Genomic DNA, 22,848 nt, shown 5'->3' on the forward strand with positions numbered 1-22,848 from the left:
ACTGCCGTGCCTGGACCCCAAATGGCTGCAGAGGGGAGACAGGTTCATTATGCTGGGCCTACTTCGCTCTTAATTCCTTAAAGATAAAGGGCAGTCGATGGAGCCCAGGACAGGGTCTCTGGAAGGCTGGTCAGATGGAAAGTGGAGCTGCTAGGCACCGCGTCTTTCATCTGGTGCACAAGTGTGTCTGCTGCTTTGATATCGTAGTTGAGTGAACTGAAAGTTTAACTTTCTTAGTTTTTACCAAAAAACCAAGGCAGAAGATGTTTTACAACACGTAAAGTGAATAGCCAAAGTTTGCAGGCCAGGAAAAAAGAGGAAAGTTTGCAAAGCAGAAAAAAATAAGTTCACTGAAATCGAGTTGAGATTTAAGATACAAGAAACCCTTTAATAAGAATCTTCTTGAAGGATGTCCAAATGAGACTCTCACAGCACAGAAAGAAGAAATAATACAGCAAATCTGTTCTTTTTCTTTTAAACACACACACACACACACACACACACACGCAGTGATTGAGGGTTCAGGAATAGTGAGAATGTTGCAACGAAAAATACTTCTTGCTTCTTTCAAAAGCTGATGCTCAGTCCATTTGGAGTATAATTTAATATTAATAAGCCTCCACCGGAGTCCCAGTTAGCACCTGAGTAGAATCTCACCTGATCTTCACTGAGGAGCTTATTATGGCTTTGGGCTAGAAAAGCCACAAAACATTGAATTAAATGGGGCCACTGTAAGCCCTGGAATGGCCTCTCCTGGGCATGGGATGGGGGGTTCAAGTGGCCAGAGATGGGGTGCCTGTCCATTAGGGTGAAGGGTAAGGGGAATGTGATTATTTGTAAGATTTGTGTGTGACCGTGTTTTTGTGAGTTTGTGAGTTGTGTTTGTATTTGTGTGACTGTGTGAAATGGCATGTTTGTTTGTATTTGTATTTGAATGTATTTGAGTCTGAGTGTGTGCCTGTGTGTGACAGTGTGTGTGAGTAGTATTTGTGTGTGCCTACCAGCCTGCCCAGTCCTAGAGGCCCGGCCTCCCAGGGACCATCTGTTTCCAATTAGCAGCATCCCGCTTGGGAGTGGGGAGAAGGGATCCTGGGGCAGCTTCTGAGAACCGGGTGGGCCAGCTCAGGCTGCCCCAGTTCTGCTCCGTGGAGGCTGAGGCCGCCCCTGGCCAGCGTGCTTTAGCAGCGACTAGGGCTGCCACACAAAGAGCCCTCTCTCCTTTGCCAGCCGTTGGAGCCTAGGTCCTCCCCCAGATCATAAACCTGCCTGTTCAGAAATAGTTCACACACACTCACACACGCATGTGCAAAGGCTGGAATTCCATTTGCTATAAAGTTTTATTTTGCTTGGAATTCGGAGTGAGGGAGAGAAGATTCCTGACCTAATTCACTCTAGGGCAAAATATTGCATTTCATGCAGAGGTATACACCTGTACACAAATCCTTGCTTGCTGCCTGTGGGTGATCTGCATGTTTGTGTTTACCTACCTGTAGCTGTACACAGCTCAGGAGCACATACCTGTGGTCATGCCCAGGCCACCTAAATGATGTGCACTCACTGAAACTGGATCAAGTGATCTGAGGCTGGGCCTGAAACCTCTTTATTATAATTTCTAATTAATGCTGATGTAGTTCAAGTGCATAGCACAATGTCTACATATTAGGTACTTCATATAAATTGGATGAATGAATAAATCAAAATTAGATTTAAAAAGTAATCTAGTACTGATGAGAAGGGGTTGGAAATAAACACTGTGTGGAAGACTCTAGACCACAAGGAAAGGCATGGGCTCAGAGACCTCTGGGTAACCCAGGGGCTTTGGCACAGAATGTTCCAACAATATTTACTTACCTTCAAGTTTCTTCTTCCCCTCTCCCCCATTTCTTAAGCTTTCTTTTGAGATGGTTGACTCTGGTGGGTTCTAATTATAGCAGAGACCAGAGGGGGTGTGAATGCCTCTTATCTGTAAGAACTCAGTTTCAAGAGTGGCTTATTGTCACCAGGAGGGGAAAGAAATGTCCCAGGCAGGATAGGAGGGGGCTTGGGCCTCGCAGGGGTCTCCCCAGCAGGGGCTTCCTCCCGAGGCATGGATTTTGGTGTTTTTGTTCTGGGACCCCTATAGCTGCTTTTATAACTTGGAGAAAATGCAGACACCGACACTGCCCCTTTTAATGCTAGTTCACAGAAAGGCCATTTTTAATAAGAAGAGAAAAAAGCAATTCGAAGGCCCCACAATTTGTTGCCTAACGACATAATTCCAAGTAAAGTGAATATGTGATTAAAACATCCTGATTTCATTAAACCACTGAGAGGAATCTTCGACAGAAGCAAAGCGGTCCGAACCCCGGAGTGTCACGTCCTGGCTGCTACGAGTCCCCCGGCGCGCGGGCGGGCGGCGGCGCCGGGCTGTGCGGCCGCGCTCAGGCGTTGGGGTTGGTCCTCATGAGCTCCACGTCCGCGTGCACCATCTCCTTCACCAGCTCCTGCGACCCAGACACGGGGGCGGTGGGGGAGGAGCTTCTGCCGGCCTGGCGCACCCGCCCACCGCCCCGCACGCCCTGCACGCCCGCCCTCCCGGCCTCTGGCCTCGGGCACTGCGGGCCTCGCCCCGAGAGCCGCCGCCCTGCAGCCCGCAGCGAGCGGGCCGGCGGGTCCACCGTGAAAGCGTCACTTACGTCAAAGGCGACCCGGGGCTTCCAGTTGAGCTTCTGTTTCGCTTTGGTGCAGTCTCCTTGCAGAAAGTCCTGGGAGGGGGAGGGGGGAAGTCAGGCGGGGGTCGCGGGCGGCGCGTCCCCGGCCGCGGGTCCCCTCTCCGTCCGGCTGCGGTCGGCCCGCGCGCCGTCTCTCGGTCCCCGCCGGGCACGTTCGGTGGCGGCTCTCGGAGCCGTAAATCAGGAGAAGGTTAAGAATGCGCGGTGCAGGCCACTGAGGACCGTGACAGCGACCCGTCCCCAGCTGTCACCAGCCACCGCCTCCCGTCCACCCCCCTCTCCGCACCGCGTCTCACTGACTCTTAACGACTTTTTTGTTCTTTTGCATTAAGTTGTCAGGACGCTACTGTGAGAACTGTTTCGAGTTACTGCGCTTCTCAGGCTACACTAGAAGTGAGTAAGTCACAGGCCCCCGCCCCCGGCCCCTGGCGACTCCGGGGCGCTCACTTTCTACCCGAAGCCACCAGCCACGTGGAGGGGCGAGGACCCGGGACCCAGAGGACCCTGCGGCGGTGGGAGCCTTGCGCCCCTCTTCCCAATGGAGCTCGGGGTGTTGATTCCCGGGCCCGCGGCCCAGCGCAATTCTTCCCGGGCGGCGGCTTCGAGCTTTTCTGACCCACAGTGAAGACAGTTCACGTTGCCTCCAGCACAGCCACACACTCATAAAACGAAACTGAAGCTTCACGAAGCAATACTTACCCTCACAGTCAAGGGCCACCACACACTGTCTATTCTATTCTGTTCTATTCTTTAGAAAAGGCTGATCTTGACCCACTGCACTTCACAGCCCACTAACCAGCTGCACCCAGCAGTTTGCTCTCCAGAGCACCCTGCAGCTTCTTCTTGGAGTGCCTTCCTTCCCCTGGTGTTCCCTGACGGCTCCGGTGCGCCATGTAGTTAACTTTCAAAAGAATCTCCAGCGCCTGCACAAGAGCAGGGGCTGCCATTTGCGGGACACTTGAGTTCCGCATCCCATGCGACAGGGCCTTATCCAAATATAAAGGAGGCCAGTGACTCTCACCGTCTGCCTGCTCAGCTCTACCCGTGCACGGAGAGAAACAGACACACCAGGGCCTGTGTAGAGTTTTAGGAAAACAGAGGCAGTGCATTTCCATCCATTTGAGAGACTTTCTTGAAAGGACTGGCTAAAAGGAAACTAGTAATCCTACATCTCAGCCTTCACTCCCCGATTCTTTCTTAAGCTCTCTGAAGACTAACTTGGTTGAAGATTGAGATGAGAATTTCAAGAGGAGTTGCAAAATAGAACAAAGGGTGAAGAAAGGGAGGAAGGGAAGAAGGCGGGGTTAAAGGGGAAAAAAGACAAGAAAAAGACTTTGACATGCATCATGTTTAGAAGTTAGATAAACATTTAGCTTTTCCATTCACAAAAGTATTCATCAAATAGTGCGTAAGACCTGAATCCTCAAAATCAACTGGAGAATGTGAAGGCAGTATACAAACAGCCGATCTTTAAAGCTGATGAATACTCCATTAAGATACTCTACTTTTGCTACATAAACTATTAAAGAACAGTCTAAAACCAGTTACATGAGTGAAAGTTACAGATAATCAAGCTGCAATTTAAAGGCTTTCCTGCTTATTTTATTCAGACTCCCCTGAAACTTGGCAGGCAAGAAGAATTTGTTCTAGGTTCTGATGGGAAAGGTCGGGAAGGGCGGGGGCGGCCCTGCTTGCACTGGCCGCTGGGCGCGCCTCCACTGCGGAGCTGTCTGGGTTCTACTCTGGACTGTCTGCACACATTCTCAATCATCCATCACTGCTTTTTCAAAGGATCTGCATTTCACAATACACTGAAGTACTGATTTCCTCCTCAGGGTGTTAGTAACAGTAAAACAAGTTATTTCTGCTATCCCTAAAAGTCTATATACAGATTCTTTGGGAAAAGTAGGATACAAACATTAGTAATTAGCAATTTAAGACACTGCTACATGGAGATGGCACTACAAGTGGGTAAGCAAAGTAATATCTCTTTCCTTCCCCTCAGTAATCTTGTATATACTTCTACAATGCTTCTGTTTTACTATTGAGTGTCACACAAAGATATTCATTCTTTTTTCCCAGAGGAAGCTGTGCAATATGGAGTCATAAAGCCCTGTCCCTCCCCTCCCTCAGTCCTCTAGCAGCTACAGGGCTTGGAGAGACATGGTTATTGTTTAATCACATAGCACTGGCTGAAAGTCAACCAGTACGGGATAGGATGCAATTCATGGCTGTGAACTTGTAGTTAGCAAAACCCTAAAACCCATTTTGGCTTCTAATGATCTCAGTAGGCTTGGGAAAGGGAGCTTTGTATTGTAATTATGTTTCCTGTATTTTTCTACAAGTAGCTCATAATATAAAAACAACCAAGGAACTACAATTAAGGAAGAAGAAAAATGGTTTTCAGAAGCTTAGCAACACACATTGCTATCATGTGCGGTAAAAGCATTTCATTGAAACCAGAGACGGACCCAGTGAAACTTCCCAATTTAGCTTTGAGCCCAGCTCCTACACTGCTGTCTAGCAGCTTCCTTTAACCTTCTGCCAAGGCTCTGTCTCCCTGAAATTTAATTAGAGCGGGAGACCTTGGGAAGAACAGAATGAGGTCCCATCAGAATAAAACAGCGGCTCTCTATGCCAGTGCTACTGAGCTGACATTCAGACCAGTCAGTATGCTTGTGCCCCAGTCAACTTTTAAGGAAAGGTAAGAATATCCCATCTGCTGGCATACTTAACTTCCTGAAGGAATTTCTTTCTTCCAGTTGTGTCATTTATAGAAAAGATACAGTAAATGGATCACTCTGCAAGGTTTTGGGCACAAGACATACTCAACGGGTACCGTGGGAAGGCCTGTGTGGCAGAGTGCACGCAGCTCTGCTGTGAGGACAGGACATGGAAACACTCCTTTAAGGAAGGCTTCCTCCAGTCTGAAGAGAAATCAGACCGTGGAAACCACGTGCTTACAAAGAAGATTAGAACTGCCATCGACTCGGGTGCGTGGAGCAGCAGGGGCAAGAGGAAAACGTAAGGCTTTTGTATGCAACTCTCTTTTAAAAACTTCTGAACTTCCATAGAGTCCCCTCCACTAGGGTGTGACCAGCTCTAAGGACAAGAGAGAAGGATCAGTTCATCTATCTTTTCTTCTTTCTTGACAGCTCAGTTCCTGCTTCATTTATAGGCTTATAGCCATTGTCTGACAACAGGGGCAAAAGCTGAATTAAAATGATGATTTTATGTACAGTTTCCAAAAAGGACTTTGTGCACTGGGTGGTCTGGAACATTTCTTGAAAAAAGAGACAATAAAGCTCTGAGAAAAATTTAAAGCATTTCTATGTGAATATGACATTTCCTGAACTCTGGCTTCTGGTGTCTTCACTGTTTTCATTGCCGTTCCTTAGGTGCACTATATGGTTTCAATATGTAATTTATTATTGTCAAATTCAATTAGGTTTAACTGAGCATTTTACATCACCAAAACAGCAAGAGAAAAGAGAAAAAATGTCCACGTCCAGACACCCCCCCCCCTTCATTTTTCTCTGACTCCCTGACTGTGGTCTCTGCATGTGACCTGTAGGACCTGCCCTGTGACCGTGTCATCCAGGCACAGACCTTGCGGGCTCTACATGATGGGCAGAGTTGCAAAGAGGAGAGTGGTAGGAGGGCATGTTTTCCTGCACCAATTTCTCAGGCTTTCCTGGCTTATGTTCTTGTAATAGTGAACTGATAAAGAGCCAGACCAAATCCTGGAAAAGTCATTAAGCCAGTTCCTCAGCCCACAGTAGTTAACGTAAAATCCAGAAAAGGAGAGACCACACTGTCCGCTATCTTCTACCCTAACTGTGGTTACCATGCCTCAAATCTCCTGGGCACCTCTTCCTGTCCATCCAGGCAACAACACATCCATAAATGACACGGGTTAGTTTTTCTTCCCCCCGCAGTTGTATTTTGGTCATTCTGTAACCTATTAAATCCCTTTGATACCTGCCCCCCCTTCCCTAAAATCATTGTGGGGAATGCTATTAAATAGATCATATCCCATAAGGTAACTTTTTCAAGGTCACGGTCTCATTTTGTTTTCTCCCTTTCTCACCGAGTTTGCTTTCGGAAAGTTTAATATTTAGTTCAAACTATGTGTGGGATACTACGTTTCCTCAACACGTCTGCTTGTAAGGTTTGCAAAGAACATGTGTTTAGGTGGAGAAACATTTCAGGAGTGTGAGGTATCTTGGCAAGATGCTGTTAAATTTTTAATGTACCTATTGAAAGAAATTGACTCTTCAGTGCGATAAATAAGGAGCAGGTGTATGGACAGCGGATGTGAAGAAAGAAAACCAAGACTGATAAAAACATCTTCAGGAATTTAAGACATGGAACTGTGAGTGGCACTTGATAAATTCATTTCTTTCCTTCGACTTTTCTTAGAAAAGCAAAACTGAGGAAAAGCTCAGGTTCCAAGGGAATAGAAGAATGTCGACTAACTTGGTTCCTGATCTAACTCTATGCTAGTGTAGAGAGGGACAGCTTTAATCTGTCTAGAGGTAGTGCTTCTTTTTAGAAAGACAGAACTGCTAAAAACAAACAAAAAAAACTCCCAAAAAACAAAACTCAGGAAAAAGTTTTAAAGTGCACAGAATATCCCAGTCAAGATTCAAGACAGGCAGGCAGCAGAGAGTAAGACTCGGAAAAAGCAAAAAACGGAGTCTGAAGGTCCCCCGGAAGGTCTGCAATACACCATCTCTCTTACCGGGAGCAGTTTAAACTCTCACGTGCTCATGAATTTATCCTTCGGTTTAATCCTTCCCAAAGGGGGAAGGCGGATCTCAGAGCAGTGAGAAATGCAGTGGCGGTAACGACAGTAATGAGCGTTTCCCCTCTCTCTTCCCCTTTCCTGCTGTACATCAGCACAAGTGGAACTGGCAGCCAGGCCTCTGCTCCAGGACAAGGGGTGATAAGGGACAATCAGAAAACAGCAGGCTGTCTCGTCTGCTCAGGACGAGGGCTCGGTGGGACCCTCCATCAGCAGGGCTGACAGCACCGGCAGAGCTCAAGCAGCACGGGTGCAGCCTCAGGGAAATCAAGTCAGTCAGCGCACACTGATGGTGGAAATAAAGCAGCCAGCAGAGAAGCCAGCGAGCAGGCCCTGCACCGTGTCCCTTCCTCAGCCACCTGTGCAGAGGCTGCTGGGTGGCAATCGGCACATTTGCCATGGACTAAAACACCACTGGGCGCTCACACTGTCACCACTGTCACCTCTGCTGGTGGCCTTGCACATGAGCCCTGTTAGTTCTGACTCAGGATGTGCCTTCCTGTCCTCCTGGATGGTGCCTAAGGGGGTCTTAGGATCCTGTGACCCTTTCACTGATCCTGTTTTTCTGGGTGGGGGGAGCCACTTATTCTTAACTGGTAGAATTTTCTATTTGGAATCAGCAGTTATTAAGAGCTACTAAACAAAAGGCAAGAAATACATCTCTCTATGTGTATGCGCTGGACACTAACAGAAAAGCCTAGCTAGCGTGCTAGAGCGTTCTCGGAAAGTGAAAGAGGACATTGTCTTCCTCGTGGGTCGATAAAGCATAAGTGAGGTAAGAAAATTTTTTAAAAGTGTATGTCATAAAAAAAGAACCTAATGGCATTTATAATGCAGCCTACATATAGATGCATCTTTTCCCTCATTTATATATTTTTAAAATGGTTAGCAAAAAAAGAGAAATGTAGTTAGGCAAAAAGGGATCTATGAGCTACATAGGCAACATAGTTATTTAGGGGAAATACAGGATTTAAGCATATTAATTTCCTTTTAAATAGAGTTTTAAAAAACGTCCTGGTGAGGGGGTGGAGAGGAATGGGTAAAAGGGCATGAAAATCAAGTACAATGTATTTTGAGAAATAAAATAAAATAAAATTAAATTAAATTAAAAACAAAAAAAAGTTCTGGAGAAAGCTCCTTCAGGCAGACATGCTTGAGAGAGGTGGCGATGAGGCAGGGGCCCACTCTCCCCTGTGGAAGGGGACACTGGTGCCCTGTGCCACCCATGCCACACTGAGGCTCAGCTCCTCTCCCTACACAGCAGGCTTCACAGGAGGCTTCCCCAGCTGGCTGCCTGCTGGCCACCCAGCCTTTGACTGGGGCGGAGGAGCAGGGCACCTTCAGAGTAGCGCCCACCCCCAGGAACACTGCCACTGCCAGTCCCGTCCTGCCCTGTCTAGCCCTGTGGGACTTTGGGGCCTGCTCTATCAACCAGGTGCTGGTCTGCCGACTGAGCACAGGAAAGCATTTCTCAGAAGCTGTGCAGAGTAGCTTTTGGGGAGCTGCCTACTCACAGGTAGGTGTCTAATACGTTGCTTTAAAGAAAATAAGCATATAACGCTTTGAGGATATCGTCTTGCATCACACACATTTATAAGGTACTATGTCTCCCGTACCTGTTCTACATCTATAATTGCAACCATGGAATTAACTTTTTGGTTAGCTTTATTTCTTTCTTAATCTCTGGTGCTTATAGTAGCATCGACCTGCAGCCAGCTCGTTGAATGACTGGAACCGGAGCCCTCTTGGTTCTGAGTACTTCAATGATCTTCACTCTGACCAGCTAATGGGGGCTGGGGGGGGGCACTGACTCACAGTTGTAATCCAGGGGCCATTTAATGAAAGGGAGATAAGATTGTTAGTGACCTCAGCATTCCAGGCTTCAAAGCCAGCAACATCTTTGTAGGAAATTACTGGTTACTGTTAATAACTGGATTAAGGTGTAAAGATGTGCCATGCTGGTAGGAGGTGGCACAAACCCCGAGGAAAGGAGATAAAGCACCTTTAAGTGGACTGATTAAGGACTGCCGTGACATGACTGGCAAGTGGCACTCTAGATGCAAGATTCAGGCTGCTTTTCTTTTGCCACTTAGTACTTTCTGCCCTCAAAGCACTTTATAGACATCAGCTAATTAAACCTCAAGACAATCACATTCAAGATACAACACAGGAGATCTCGGATCTGGCTCAGGTGGCTTCTTTCCTAGAGATGAAAGTTCTGTACAAGTTCTGTGGAGGTAAAAGCCGAACTCTGTTATCTGGCTTATCTTTAGCCCACACCTTCTCATCCAGGAAGGCCGACTCAGGCTACAGGGGATCCTGGACTGCACAGGATGAAGGCAATTTTCCTTAAGCTTGTTTCCTTCTAGTGTGTTAGGAAATCTACCCCACCTTTTAGAAAATGCCCCCCGCCCTGCTTTGAGCATCACCACTAAAGAGTATTGTAAATAATACGAATTCCCCTACAATATGGATGCGATGTTTTTTCTTTGGGGCTTTTTTCAACTTATATAGTACATTAGGTCCTCCAATCAAGAAACCTCACCTCAATCAGCCATATATCTAGCCAGCCAGACACCCCCTCCCCAACCCAAAGAGAAGTGACCTAACAGGGTCATTCAAAGGTACACCCACATATTCATCCAGACATTCATCCTCCCAGGGACTTCCTAAGAAAGTCTTAGGACTAGCCAGGCAACCGACCACATCTAAGTTCTTGATTTTGGGCTGTTTTTCTGGCCAAACTTTTATGTGGAAGGAAAAATTAAGACAGCTACTGTGATGTTTGCTAGTGTTTTCAAAGGCACAGAGAAAAGATGGGCATTAGGATGAACCTTTAGGTTTTCTATGGTTTTATTTATCCACTCATCTGGCTCCCCATTATCATGCTTAGTAGGGAGTTGTACCAGGCTGTCGTGCATCTACATTACATGGTTACTTGGCATTCTTTCTTTCATATCTTCATGAGAGGAAAAGAGTCTTATACGTAAATGTATCTGTGGAGATATTTAAGCCAAATAACGTGATTAATGTCACAAGCCACCTAGTGGTAGGGTTCTGGACTAGAAGCCAGAATTTCTGACTCTTAGTCCAGCAGTCACAATGCTCAACAGGACAAAACCCTCCTTAGGAACTACGGTAAACAATACACTTTATACACATAAATTTGACTGCCAAAGGGGTCTCTACATAATAAAGATCACATTGATATGTGGCAATATCAGCACGCTGCAATGCTGGATGAAGGAGGCTGACGCAGAAGAATACATACTGTATGATTTGATATATGTCAGGTTCTAGAATAGGCAAACTCATCTACAGTGCTAGAAACAAGATCAGTGGTTACAGGGAGGGCGCTGACTGGGAAGGTGCATGAGGGGAGTTTCTGGAGTGATGAGACGTTCTTTATATTGTTAGGAGTGTAGATTACATGTGTGTGCATTTGTCAAAACTGACTGAACTGTGAGTTAACATCTATGTTTTTCACTGTATGTAAATTATATCTCAATAAAAAAATTTCTTAGACACCACACCCAACACAAAGAGATGGCTGGAGAGACTGGATTCATATATTGGCTCAACCACTTAGCTGTTTCTTAACATCCCTGAGCATCAGGTTTTGAATCTTTAAAATGGAGAAAGCACTGCCTATCATGCAGGGTTGTTCTGAGAAATTGTGATTACACATGAAAAGTAGCTAGCACCATTTCTACTTCATCCTGCACACGTTTTCTGTTGAGGCTGGCTATTACTCCTTCTGTCAATAAGACGTAGGAAAAACTGTCCTTTCCATTTCTTGTAGGATGTCATGGTGAAGATGCAATCTTTGTAAGTGGGCTGTCTTCTGGTTTTTCTCTGATGCTTCTATGCTACTTTCACTCTGCAGCCCAACCCAACTTCTTCTAATTTCAGATCATCATTTTCTGAATAGTTGTAACTGGAATATTCTTCTTTCCCCCAATTATTGCAAACATTTCTTGTTTGTTGCCAGACATTTACTGCTTTAGGCATGGGGGAAGCAACCATGGACAAGACAGGCCTTGGCTGTCACAGAGCTTCTGTTCTAGTGGGGAGAGCCCAGAAGGGCACACAGAGCCATGAATAAGACAGCATCAGCTTCTGGGAGTGCCAGGGAGAAGACAGCCCAGCGGCTGACCTGCTGGGTAGTGGGGGGCCACTTTACTCTGGCTGGGTGAAGGCCTTCCACAGAAGTGACACGTGGTCAGAGACTGAATGACGAGGAGCCAGTCACAGGAAGAGCTGGGGTAAGAAGGCCTCTTGGGGACACCACAGGAGCAAAGGCCTTGAGGGAGCAGCACGCCATATCTGAGGGGTGGAGAAAAGGCCACTGTGTCTGGATGTGGTGAGCGAGGGGGAGAGAAGCCATGACGAGGTTGCAGAGGAACAAAAAGGCAGATCGTGTCGGTCTCCTGGTTGGTCCCTGACACAGGGCCCAGGCCTTTCCCAGCAAAAGCATGTGGACATAAGACTTGATTCTCTAGTCATACCAAGTGTCCTTTAGAGCATCTGCAGCCTGTAGGCCACAGTTAAAAAGCTGGCTAGCTCAATGTGATGGAGTTCAGAAGCCCAATTTTGTGATGCCAATGTTATCTCTGAAAGTGAGAATGGGACTGACTTCTAGCTGTGTATTTTTAAAAGGTAGATGAGTTATTTTTGCCTTGCATGCCCCAACTCTAATGCATCGCTGTCTCCTCTTCCCCTAAAACATCTGCCACTCTTTGATGTGTTGGGGCCACCCAACCTACAAATGCCTGGCATCTGTGCGGGGCTTAGGTCCAGGCTACTGCAGTGGAGTCATGACTGCGCCCAGCCAGACTCATGCGGTGCAGGAGCCAGCGACTCCTGAGGCAAGAGGACAGGAACCTGGCCGTGCTGCTCGGGCACCCGCTGGGCAAATGAGGAAGGACATGGTCAGTGTCTGAGAGCTCCTGAGACGATGCTCCCCGCCCCCTTCACTTCCTCCTGGCTGAAGCGGAGCTGCACCTCTGAGCTGCCCTCGCTGGCTGGGAAGCCTCCTCCTTCCCCATCAGTTCTCAAGAGGATGGGACAAAGCTCTGAACCTTGCTTGAGTTTTTAAAATGTTTTTTTTACCATACTCTGTGTGTCTCTGTGTCCGTGTGTGTTGTGTAAAGGTCCACTCATCTATAGACAGAGAACCTGCTTTACTTTAAAATTAGTCCTTTACCAGCCTAGTACATAAAATACGGAGTTGGGTTTTTTTCTGGGGGCATCTGCTCTGGTGGCCATTTTCAAAGATGACTGTGGCTGGTGCACTAAATTAGAGAGGAGGCAGTGTGGAAGAGGAGGCCAGCTAAGGGACTGCTACCACAGACCTGGTAAGAGATAGTGGAGGCATGGGCCAGGAAGGGGTGTTGGGAATGCAGCGATGGAAAGACAGGTCAACTCCCTGTTCCGGAGAGGATCAGAAAAGGACCAGCTGATGGACCCAATGTGGGGACAAGGGCAGGAGGACACACAGAGAACTCCTAGGATAGTGGCTTGAGTGAGAGAACCTTTTCATTGCTTTCAAAGGCACCCTATGAATTTACAAAGCTGCCAGCAAAGTCTGGGTGTCACCCTCACCACAACCTCACGACATCAAACAGCCGTCCTTTCCAAGGATGCCTCTCACTTTTGTGAGTATAAAACAGGGACTCTTTCAGAAGGTCACTTTCCTAACATTACCTGCACTCTCTCATATCATCCCATGGAATGCATTTCCTTGTTCTGAATCTTGATTTGAGGCCAGAGCCTCTCAGCTGAGGAAGTTTGCTCAACTCTGAGAACACAGCTCATTCCCACATCCTGGGCTGTGTCCTTGTGGAGGGCTGGCCGCGGCGAGCTGCTCACCTCCTTCCGTGACCCTGGCCGGTGGACAGCCTCTGCCAGGCCTTGGGACCGGCAGGGACAGGGTTAAGGCGAGCTGTGCGCACTGCGCCCCACAACACATCCCACTTCCATCTCCCGCTCATGGCGGGAGGAAGTCCAAGAGGTGGCCTTTCACATGACATCATAAAAGCCTGATTTATCGCCAGCCACCAAACATCTAGAAAATCATAACATCCTTTCAGGAAAATGCAGTGGAAAATAATCAGGCTGACTTTGATGAATGCTTTGTGGGGGGACTCTTGAGTGCGACACTCTGCATGGTCGCCTGGGCAGGTGCCTTTGTTCGTCCTCTGAGCTGCCTCACCGACAAGGACAGTATCTGAGCTCCACGGCGTCCCATAAGGAGCATGGAATTCATGTCACCGATAGAGCAGAAGTTTGGTTCATACTCTGCTGGCGTGCCTAAAATCACACTTCAGTGTGTGTGGAAATGCTTTGCAGATGGCAGCCCTATCCAAATGTGAGAAATTATTGTTTGCAGGAAGATAAAAGCCACACTTGTTACCAGAAGCCCCAGCCATGGGAGTGGTGCCAAACCCAGCCACACCACTGCTGCACCGACCTGCGACCCGCTCTTCCCTCCAGGTTCCGGGCCTGTCTCAGGACACTGCTGTTCCGCCAGCACCTTTTCCTCACCGGCACTTCTATGCAGTATTTCCAGAGTACTGTGCCACTGCAGCCTCATTCCTAATAGCAAAGGCAGCTAAGAGCCGACAGGGAAGAGAGCCCCAAAATGTCAGAGGAAATAAGGGGTTGAGTTCCTCATCCCATGAGGAATCCATCTCTCCATTGCTTCTCTGGCTCTGCAATTTGATAAAACCACCAAGCAGGAGCCTCCTCTTTGATGTGCATGACGTGCTCTGTCAATAAACACAGGAGAGAGGGACAAGGGCGGACTAGGGCCTAGGATGGTCCTACGATTCCGGCCACACCAACTCTATAAAAGCCTGCTGGTGTAGAAGGCAGGCCTATCTGTGCAAAGCAATGCCAACTCTGAAGGTCTTGGGATTGTTGACTTCTGGGGAAGAAAGATGTTACGAAGGTTTAGCCAGGCTGACAGAGCGCTAGTCTGAGGCTGACGGCTGGCAAAAATGAAGACTTGGACTCAGCCTAAAGTTACTTTCTCTTCATTTTACTACTCTCCCAGCAGTGCACGCAGGAAGGCTGTTCACGGGGTCAGACTCGAGTGAGCAGCACAGCCCAGCACAACCTCTTTGGCCACTCTGAAGATTGCCTGAAGCTTGGTGCTGATGTGACTGACCTCCGTGGAGGGACAAGCCCCCCGGCTGGGGACTCAGAGCATGGCCTGACACCATCAGCCTAGGAGACAGGCCACTCACTGCCACACTGGGAGCTCGCATGACACCCATTATGCCCTCATAAGTTTGATTTCTTAACTGCCCCATCAGTCCTCCAGAAGGCCTGCCCATGCCTTATCTTCTCAGGGCACAGCACTCTGGGCCTGTCCCCAGGCCTCAGGCCCCTCACTGCATCTCTGGAGCTGACCCCGGCATTGTTCTGTGGCAGCAGTGGCAGCACTGTGGTGGGACCAATATTCCCCTCCAGCTGGGCTTGGCCTGGCTCAGTTTCAACACTGAGTTTGAGTCAAGCTGGGTGGCCGGGGGAGCTGGCTGATTTAGTGCAGTCAGGTGGCAGAGGGTGGTGGACAGGCTTCTCCTGGCCCTGGCTTCCTGCACTCCTGCTAGGTAAGGCCTGTACAGGCATCTGATCTGAGCCCCGCCACTGGCCACGAGCTTCCTGGCCAGCTCCAAGTAGACAACACTAGTGTGGGGCAGGTGGCCGGAGGGTGGAGGCCTGATTTTGGTACTGGGGCTAAACGAGCCCTGGGGGAACTAGTGCTTTAAATGCCCCCGATGAGAGCACGCCTGCCTGGGCATTCTGGGAGCTGGTATCGGTGACAAGTCAGGCTCTCTGAGTGCTCATGCTATCTCGTGGCTGTAAAGTGGACACGCGTGGTACCTTACGGACCTGCGTGAAGCGCATCACTGAAGCACGTGTAAATCAATAATGGCAAAAGCGGGGAAACAAGTTCTCCACTGACTCAGAATCATACTCAAGTGGCCTGGTTTGCTGGAGACTGCTGCTGGGCCAGGAAGCCTCTCCTCAGAGACTCCCAGCGAGGTTCACTCGGCAGTGGGCCGGGAGCCACCCCTCCGACCTTCCCAGCTGTTTAGGACGGGTTCTTGACCGGTTTAGGGGTGGAGGAGCTGGGATCCTGTAGAGCCACAATGACAGCATCTATTTATGGGGCCTTCTCTGTGCTGCATACTCCACATTGTTTAACCTTCCAACAATCTGACACAGTAGGGAAGGAAACTGAGGTAAGTTGGCTGTTGCCACTTTGTGGCGGGGCCTGGATTTAAATCCAGGTCTGTCTGACTCCAAAGAGTAGGTCACTAGTGCACGAGTCTAGACTGCCTCCCACAGGGGTCTTCTGTCCACAGTTCTGTGAGCCGACAGTTGAGGACAACAGGATGGATGCACCACCAGGCAGGCACGCTCGACAAGGATGAGAACCCGTTAAAGACGTGGACAGGAGAAAGAGGACGTGCGTTCACTCGGCAGAGTCCTGGCAACACTCGTGCTGCAGGCGGACTACTTGCACACTTAGACTGGAGCAGGAGGAGGAGTGGACAGCTGAGGGTCAGGACAAGGGGCAGGGCACGCAGCGCTCCCGGGCTGGAGGAGCAGAGGGCTTCTCCTGGTCAAAGCGGCACTCTATGAAGAAGCTAGGGGCAGCCTTGGACTCCAGAGCAAAGACAACCTCACTGTTTCCTTCAGCTGGAGATGAACGGTTCACAGAGGGAACCTTGGCTGAAGAGAAAGCGTCTTTGATTTGGTTAATGTGATGAAGGTAGCTTCCTCAAAAACAACTACGAATTCCTCAAGTCCCACCAGGAACGGTCATGATACTGGACTTTCTGTCTATGCACAGCTAAAGCACAGACCAGCGGGCTTTCTGCGCGGGGAGGGGTTCTCTTCTCTCTATGTCCCCTGACACTGCGAGGCCCTGAGACTCCCAGTGGATGTCCTCTGGCAGAACTGGGTTTGGGGACTGATTCTTCAAGGAATCGCTTCTTCATAGGACTGCACTGATTATTAAGAGCTGCCTTATACGGGAATTCTGGAGTTTGGGAAGCTTCCACAGGACCTTTGCTCAGTATCTGACCCCTTCCTATGAAAAGATTTCAACTCACAGAATTAGAAAGAATGGTCTGGGTCTTATTTATGCCACCAGCATAACTACTACTAACAGAAGTACAACTGCTCCTCAGGGTGCGGATCTTTTCTGCTTCAGGGTCTGGAGAGTGAAGAAGACCACGCTGTATCTAAAGACTTTTCCTAAATCCACTTAGTTCCTGAGTTTGGACAGTGAGAGTTCAGAAAGAAAGGGATACCTCAATTTATCAGCACCCTAGTAATAGTAGTAATTATGGCAATAAATATCACAAAAATAACAGCCGTGGAACACTTTACCATTTAAAAAGGACCCTGCGATCTATTTTCTGATTTAATACTGGCAACATTCATTCATTTGCACACCTGCCCCAGAAGCTCAAGGTCAGCGGTAGAGACTAGCAAGGAGATGGCACTATCTGACCTGTGCCTCATGCATGGGGTAAGTGACAGAGAGCAGGGTGACAGACAATGGGATTGCGATGAGTGTAGGGCACAGCAAGAAGGATGGCGCTTCACGAGGGACAGCAGGGGGAAGGAGAGCGCGCCCTGCAGGAGGCCTGGCCAGTGCCTGTGTGAAGTGTGCCACTGAATGAAGCACTTGCAGAAATAAACAGTGGGATGATTTGGCGAACATTTTCCCACTGGGAAAAGTGGTAGGATTAAGCTGCCTTCCTAGTGAGGCCCTAAGACTGGAGAAATGCTTGCCAGAGTGGAAGTTCTCTGAGCTGGGCCATGAAGAAAGAGCAGGAGACAGGAAGGCAACGAGCCAGGGTGCGCAGTGTGGACACAGGAACAAGCATTCTAGGGCATACGTGTGTTGAGGGTCTTCCCTGCAGTGTTTGGTACGGCTCAGCGAGGCGTGGATCTCTCTGTCTCCTGCTGGGTGTGGGCCCCAAGTGCACAGCAGTTGGCGCCAGCTCAGAACGAATGTTGGAGTTGGATCTGAGCTGAACCCCAGTTCTGCTACTGAACCTTATTGGTTCTCAATTTCTTCATTTGTAAACCTGTTGAATTATATATACCAACGATAAGTTGAGTAGGCACTCAATAAATAACGACTGCTGGCAGGGTGCACTGTGACGGCTCTACCACAGCCTAGAGAATCAAGTCAGACCTGGTGAGTGGACATTCAGGTCTCCTGTATTACTCGTTCTGCAACATTGCTGCCCAACACTCCCCTATGCAAACCCTTGAGGTCCAGACATCTGCAGACAGTTAGGTCCTTGTGACCTGGGATATTCTTCCTCCTTCTCCTCATTTATCTAAATTGTACCCATGTAAAAAAGCACACAGGTATAGAGTCAGAGAGACTGAGGCTGAAATTCTAGATTCACCATTTCCTGGGTCAGTCTCATTCAGTGTCCTCATTCATGCCACAGCCTGCAGGTGCAGTGTGCCTATCTGCTATAAGGCCCTGCACATGGGCTCACTCCGCCCACATCCTCCTCCAGCCTCAGCCCCCTTTCTCCACTTCACGCCCACCTGCCCTCCTTCTCTGCGGACCTGCTCTCTGCTGCTGACCCCGTATGGGTGGGCAGGTGCACCACTCAGCTATGGCCAAGCCCTTTGGGTGACTGGAGAGAATGCACCCTTAGGAACAACAGGGCAGGCTGCCTCTGGGTGTGGTCTCAGGAACACACCTTTGCACCTCCACAGCACTGCTCCAGGGCAATAAGAGGGGAGCTCATGTCCCACTGTTGGGTACTGGCAGTAAAAAACAAGAGAGGAGAAAACAGGTAGCTATAAAAAAATTAAAATTGGGTAATGGGGAGTCGGGCGCGCTGACACGGTGATATTTCAGCAGAGTCCTGACCAACAGCTGTGGGAGGCCTGGGGAAAAGCATTGCAGATGGAGGAGCAGCTGAGCTCAGGGCCTGAGGAGCTGGTCAGAAATCTGTGAGGCTGGGGTGAGGGACACTGTTGCAGGTGGCAGAAACTCAGGATGTAATGATACAGCATCGTCAGGAAAGATCCCTGGATGTTTTTTCCTCTGGGCACTCTCAAATTTTCTGCCTGCAGGTGGACTTGGGGCTTCCTTAGGGAACCTGGTAGCCATCCCAATGCTGGTGATTGGATTGAATTCACTTTAGGACGTCCTGGGACACCCTGTCCAAAGCCTACAAGGCCTGAGAGGAACCACTGGGGCTCACTTGGGTTCCATCCATTTCTCTGTGCCCCAGAGTTCTGGGGGAATGCAAGTCAGGGGCTGATATTTTTGTGTTTCTCAAGAACAACCTATGTTCATGTCACCACACTGGCAAAGATATATGGAGAGAAATATTCTCTGCCAATTGATGGCACTTAGAAAGTGCTGTGGGGAGGCACTGCCTGGGTCACGGAATGGAGCAAATCTTTCAGGAGAAGAGATTTATCTCCTCTCTGTCAAAGAAGGGCAATGACTTGCAGAAGGGCAGGGAGCTGTGCAGCTCAGCAAGTGCCTGTCTGACCTGAGCCTGTGGCAGAACCTGAAAGTCCACTTTGATCTTTCTCAGGCGGCTCCATGCTTAGCACTGAGAAGAGCACGGAGGCGGGCCTGGGGCAGATGTGGAAAAGGCCCCTTAGCCACCCCGGCAGACTCAGAGCTGCAGCTACAGCACCAACTGCTGCTGCTCATCTCTCCTGGGCGGTTTCTCTCTTCCGTCCCTCTCCCCTCTCTCCCTTCCTTCTGAAGTACTCAATTAGTTTACAATAAAGGCTTTTACATACTGTCAGCCTTCCGCTTAGTATCTGTCCTGTGTCCTGGGGCTCCTCCACTATCTCGGGCCTGCCTTCATGACAGGGGCGTGCAAACAACCCAGGCACACTTCTTGTCCTGAACAGGGAGACGCGTCAATATGCTCCCTGGGACACTCAGGAAGGCCCTTGTCTCCCTGCTCCTTCAGGACTTCCTGTCCCCCCTGTGGGCTCCCAGTCACACAGCCTTTCTTTCCTGTCCTGCCTCTGCTTGGAAATCATGCTCAGTGGTTGCAGTGGCCAGTAGCAAGCTTCATTTCTGCTGAAATCTGGGCAGCTTCTATCTTTAAGCCTATCCCGAAGTCATCAGTTCTGTCACTGTTACTCTGGTCTGCCTGAAAATTTTGATTTTTGTCAGAGAGAAAATGAACCCCAACTTTCCCTAAGGTGAAGGTCAACCTGGCCTTTGTCCTCCAGGCTGGAGAATGAGGTTCCGTGGACGACATTGTGAATTTGTCTCTGAGTCGCACAGGAAGTGAGCTGTGCCCAGGATGGGGCTCGGTCTCTGCTCCTAACAGCTGGGCCTCACGCAACCCCCTCTCCTTTCCCCTCGCGCAGTCCTCTCTTCCCTGAGGTTTGCCTTATTTTCCTGCCACTTAATTTTTTCCCACTTTTAAATAGCTGCTCCTGGGGCCTCGCCAGCTCTACGGCGTGGACGTGCAGCTGCGGCACGGGCGCCTGCCAACGAAGTGGGCATCCTCCCTTCTTGTCCCATTGCTTTTGCCCCCTTGGCCTCCTCGGAGGAATCAGGGATTCTCCACACATTCTGTGCAGTCTGTGAAAAGTGGAGCTGTGGAGCCTCAGCCAGGCTGAACGGATCAGTCTCAGAGGGAGCCCCCAGAAACAGTGCTCTGAGGGCAGGGACAGGGTCTTCTCAGCTTTGTGCCCCGGGACCTAGCCCATTTCGGGGTACACAATGAGCATTTCATGGAAAAGTGGCCTCCCTCCTTCATACAGCACCTGATGGCCACCTCCTGCACCTGGCCGCCCCGAGGCCCCTGCTTCCCTCACTGCCATCTCCAGGAGGCTCCCGAGCTGCTTATCCTCCCTGGACTGCCTGTCGGGGGAAAGAGGAGAGGTGCGCGGAGGCTGAGCCCTCACCAGAGCTCCCATCCTGACTTGCTCCCGACACTGACCTGGGCACACGTGGGGCTGGGCCCTCACTGCTCCTCCTGCCTGCAGCTCCCTCGGCCTACGGCTTCCGGCCTGGGGACCCAGCCCAGGAAGGCCCTCCCCACCAGGTGACCCCTGACCCTGTCTCGAGGGGAAGTGTGAACCGTGGCCATTCTGTCCCAGTGCCCAGAACTGCGGTGGTGACTCAGGGCCTGTCAGCTGACCTGGCAAATGGCCACCTCCATGCCCTTCTGCCAGGCATCCAAACCTGCCCTCAACAGGCCCCAGCCTTCCTGCCTTCTCCTCACCATTCCCATCAACAGCCCCCCACAGGGCGGGGGACTGAACCCGGAGAGGCCAGGGCTCTGTCCTGGCGCTCTGTCCCTGCACTCTGCTCCTGCCTCTCTTCCTACCTTCCCTGGGGCCCTGGTTAAAGTTCTCTCCACTTTAAAAGATGAAATTCATGCTTGGGTTAATAACCGTCTCTGAGCATCTCCTGTAGGGTACAAGGGGCAGACATTCTCCCACTGGCTGCTGCTTGAATCCCTGCTACCTGGAGGAAGGTGACCCCAAGGTCCCTGATTTACAGTGAAGAGGAGGACCTCAGGGGAGTTGAGAGGTTTGCTGATGACCACAGAGCCAGGGCTTGTACAGACCAAGGTGCTTGTGCCTTTCACAGTACCACGGCTGCCCCAGGGCCACAGGCTCTGCAAAAGCTTCCCTGGGACCTGTAACTGAATGTGCATGGCCCACCTACAGCGGCCACCACCACCTCCTCTACGCCCACACCGCAGGCTTTGAGTCTCTCACACCAACTCTTCCCAGTGTCCAGGCACTAGCGGTCACCTCCACTGTGCAGAGAAGGATGCCGAAGCTTTGTGAGTGACAGGCCTAGATAGTCACAGAGATAGTGGGTGGGGCACAGCAGGATGAGATGCACACTTGGCCTGCTTGGCTCCTACATCCTGTTCTTGTCCCAAGTGGAATGAAAGCTCCCTGTGGGTGGATACTGTGTGGTGCCAACTTCAGTGACCACAGTGGCCAGCATGGCCTCCTGCACACAGCCGTGTGGAGCATCGCCACAGAAGCCCCCCTGACGGCAGGCAGCACTGCTCAGTCGCTCTGCATGCAGCCCCTCCTGCTTTCCCCGCTACCCTCTCTCGCCTCCCTCACTCCTCTCCTACTCTCCAAGGCCAAGGTTCTGCTCGTGGCTTTCTGCAGGCTCCCTCTGGGAGTGGCTGTTCTGCCCAGGATTTCAACTACCACCTCTCTACAAGGACGCCACCGTCTCTGGCTGCAGCTCAGTGCCCCCTAGCACCTTGGAGCCACCGTGTCTACAGAGAGCCCTCCATGTAAGTCATCTCTCCACACAGGACCCTGCGTCTATCATGGTGCCCTCCACATTTCCTTGAAGCCTTCCTCACAGTCTGTAATTATCTTGTCAACAGATTCACTGCCCTGCTGGCTGTCTACCTAGGACGTAAGCTGTGTCTGCCTGACGTGCCTCTATGTTCAGGGCCTGCCATGGGCCTGGCATGCAGTAGGCACTCGATCAGTATTGGTTTAGCGGATGAAGGGATGTTTAAAACTGAGGTCAATATACTTTCCCCTAACTAAATAGCCCTGTTCCCTTCCCCCACCCACCCCCATCAGCTAGGTTTACGTAAAACCTTGGTCAACTTTAGCTCCTTCTATATTCTGCCCACATCATTCCCAGATCTTTTCCAGTGTCTCCTGCACTTGGCCCAAGCTCTTGGAGAGCAGGCACTGGGACACTGATAGCATCCTCCTCCTTCACAGACCCCTGCTCTGGGGTCCCTGTTTTTCCTGGGACCCTGCTCCTTCCTCCCAGAGCTCTTCTGTGACATTCCCCCAGTCAGGAACTTCGATTACTTGCCAAATAAAATCCAGACTCTCACCCTGACTTTCAGTATCTTTGACAATTTGATCCCAACCTACGTGTCCAGTTTCCCATTCCTTTCCAACCGTATTGTACCTTCAGGACAAGTTGGGTTAATCAGGAACCAGCACAGGCTGAGGACTCCCCCGCCTCTGCATATCTAGAAACTCACTAAAGAAGCATTAATCAAATGCCTGCCACACTCCAGGTCCTAGGTGCTGGACACACCCAGCTAACAGTGGGAGGGGGCGAGGTGGGGAGGCAGGTCCACAGCCAGGTCCGAGGGAGCCTGTTAGTCTCAGTCAGTCTCTCTCCAGAAGACCATCTTGCCAGCCCGCTTGGGCACAGGAGGTCAAGTTTCCTGCCCCTTCCCTGCCCTGGCTGGGCTGACGCCAAGGAAGAAAGGGTTGAACTGCTTTGCATAAAGGTGATGAGAGCTGACCGGGGAGCTGGGCAGGTGGCAGAGGGAGAGG

General features: G+C 50.1%; 1 protein-coding gene across 1 annotated transcript in view; it reads right to left on the bottom strand.

Annotated features, from left to right (window-relative positions):
• Positions 1-2,195: 2,195 nt before the first annotated feature.
• Positions 2,196-22,848, bottom strand: part of GMDS (GDP-mannose 4,6-dehydratase) — a 595,298-nt gene continuing 574,645 nt past the window's right edge. Inside the window, exons 10-11 of the mRNA XM_063097816.1 lie at positions 2,676-2,744; positions 2,196-2,483 (exon numbers count right to left, since the gene is read on the bottom strand). Of these exons, the coding sequence (XP_062953886.1) occupies positions 2,421-2,483; positions 2,676-2,744 (132 nt within the window). The 3' untranslated portion in view covers positions 2,196-2,420. The remainder of the gene's footprint in view (positions 2,484-2,675; positions 2,745-22,848) is intronic.

The sequence above is a fragment of the Cynocephalus volans genome, chromosome 5, assembly GCF_027409185.1.
Source record: "Cynocephalus volans isolate mCynVol1 chromosome 5, mCynVol1.pri, whole genome shotgun sequence".
NCBI classification, from domain to species: domain Eukaryota; kingdom Metazoa; phylum Chordata; class Mammalia; order Dermoptera; family Cynocephalidae; genus Cynocephalus; species Cynocephalus volans.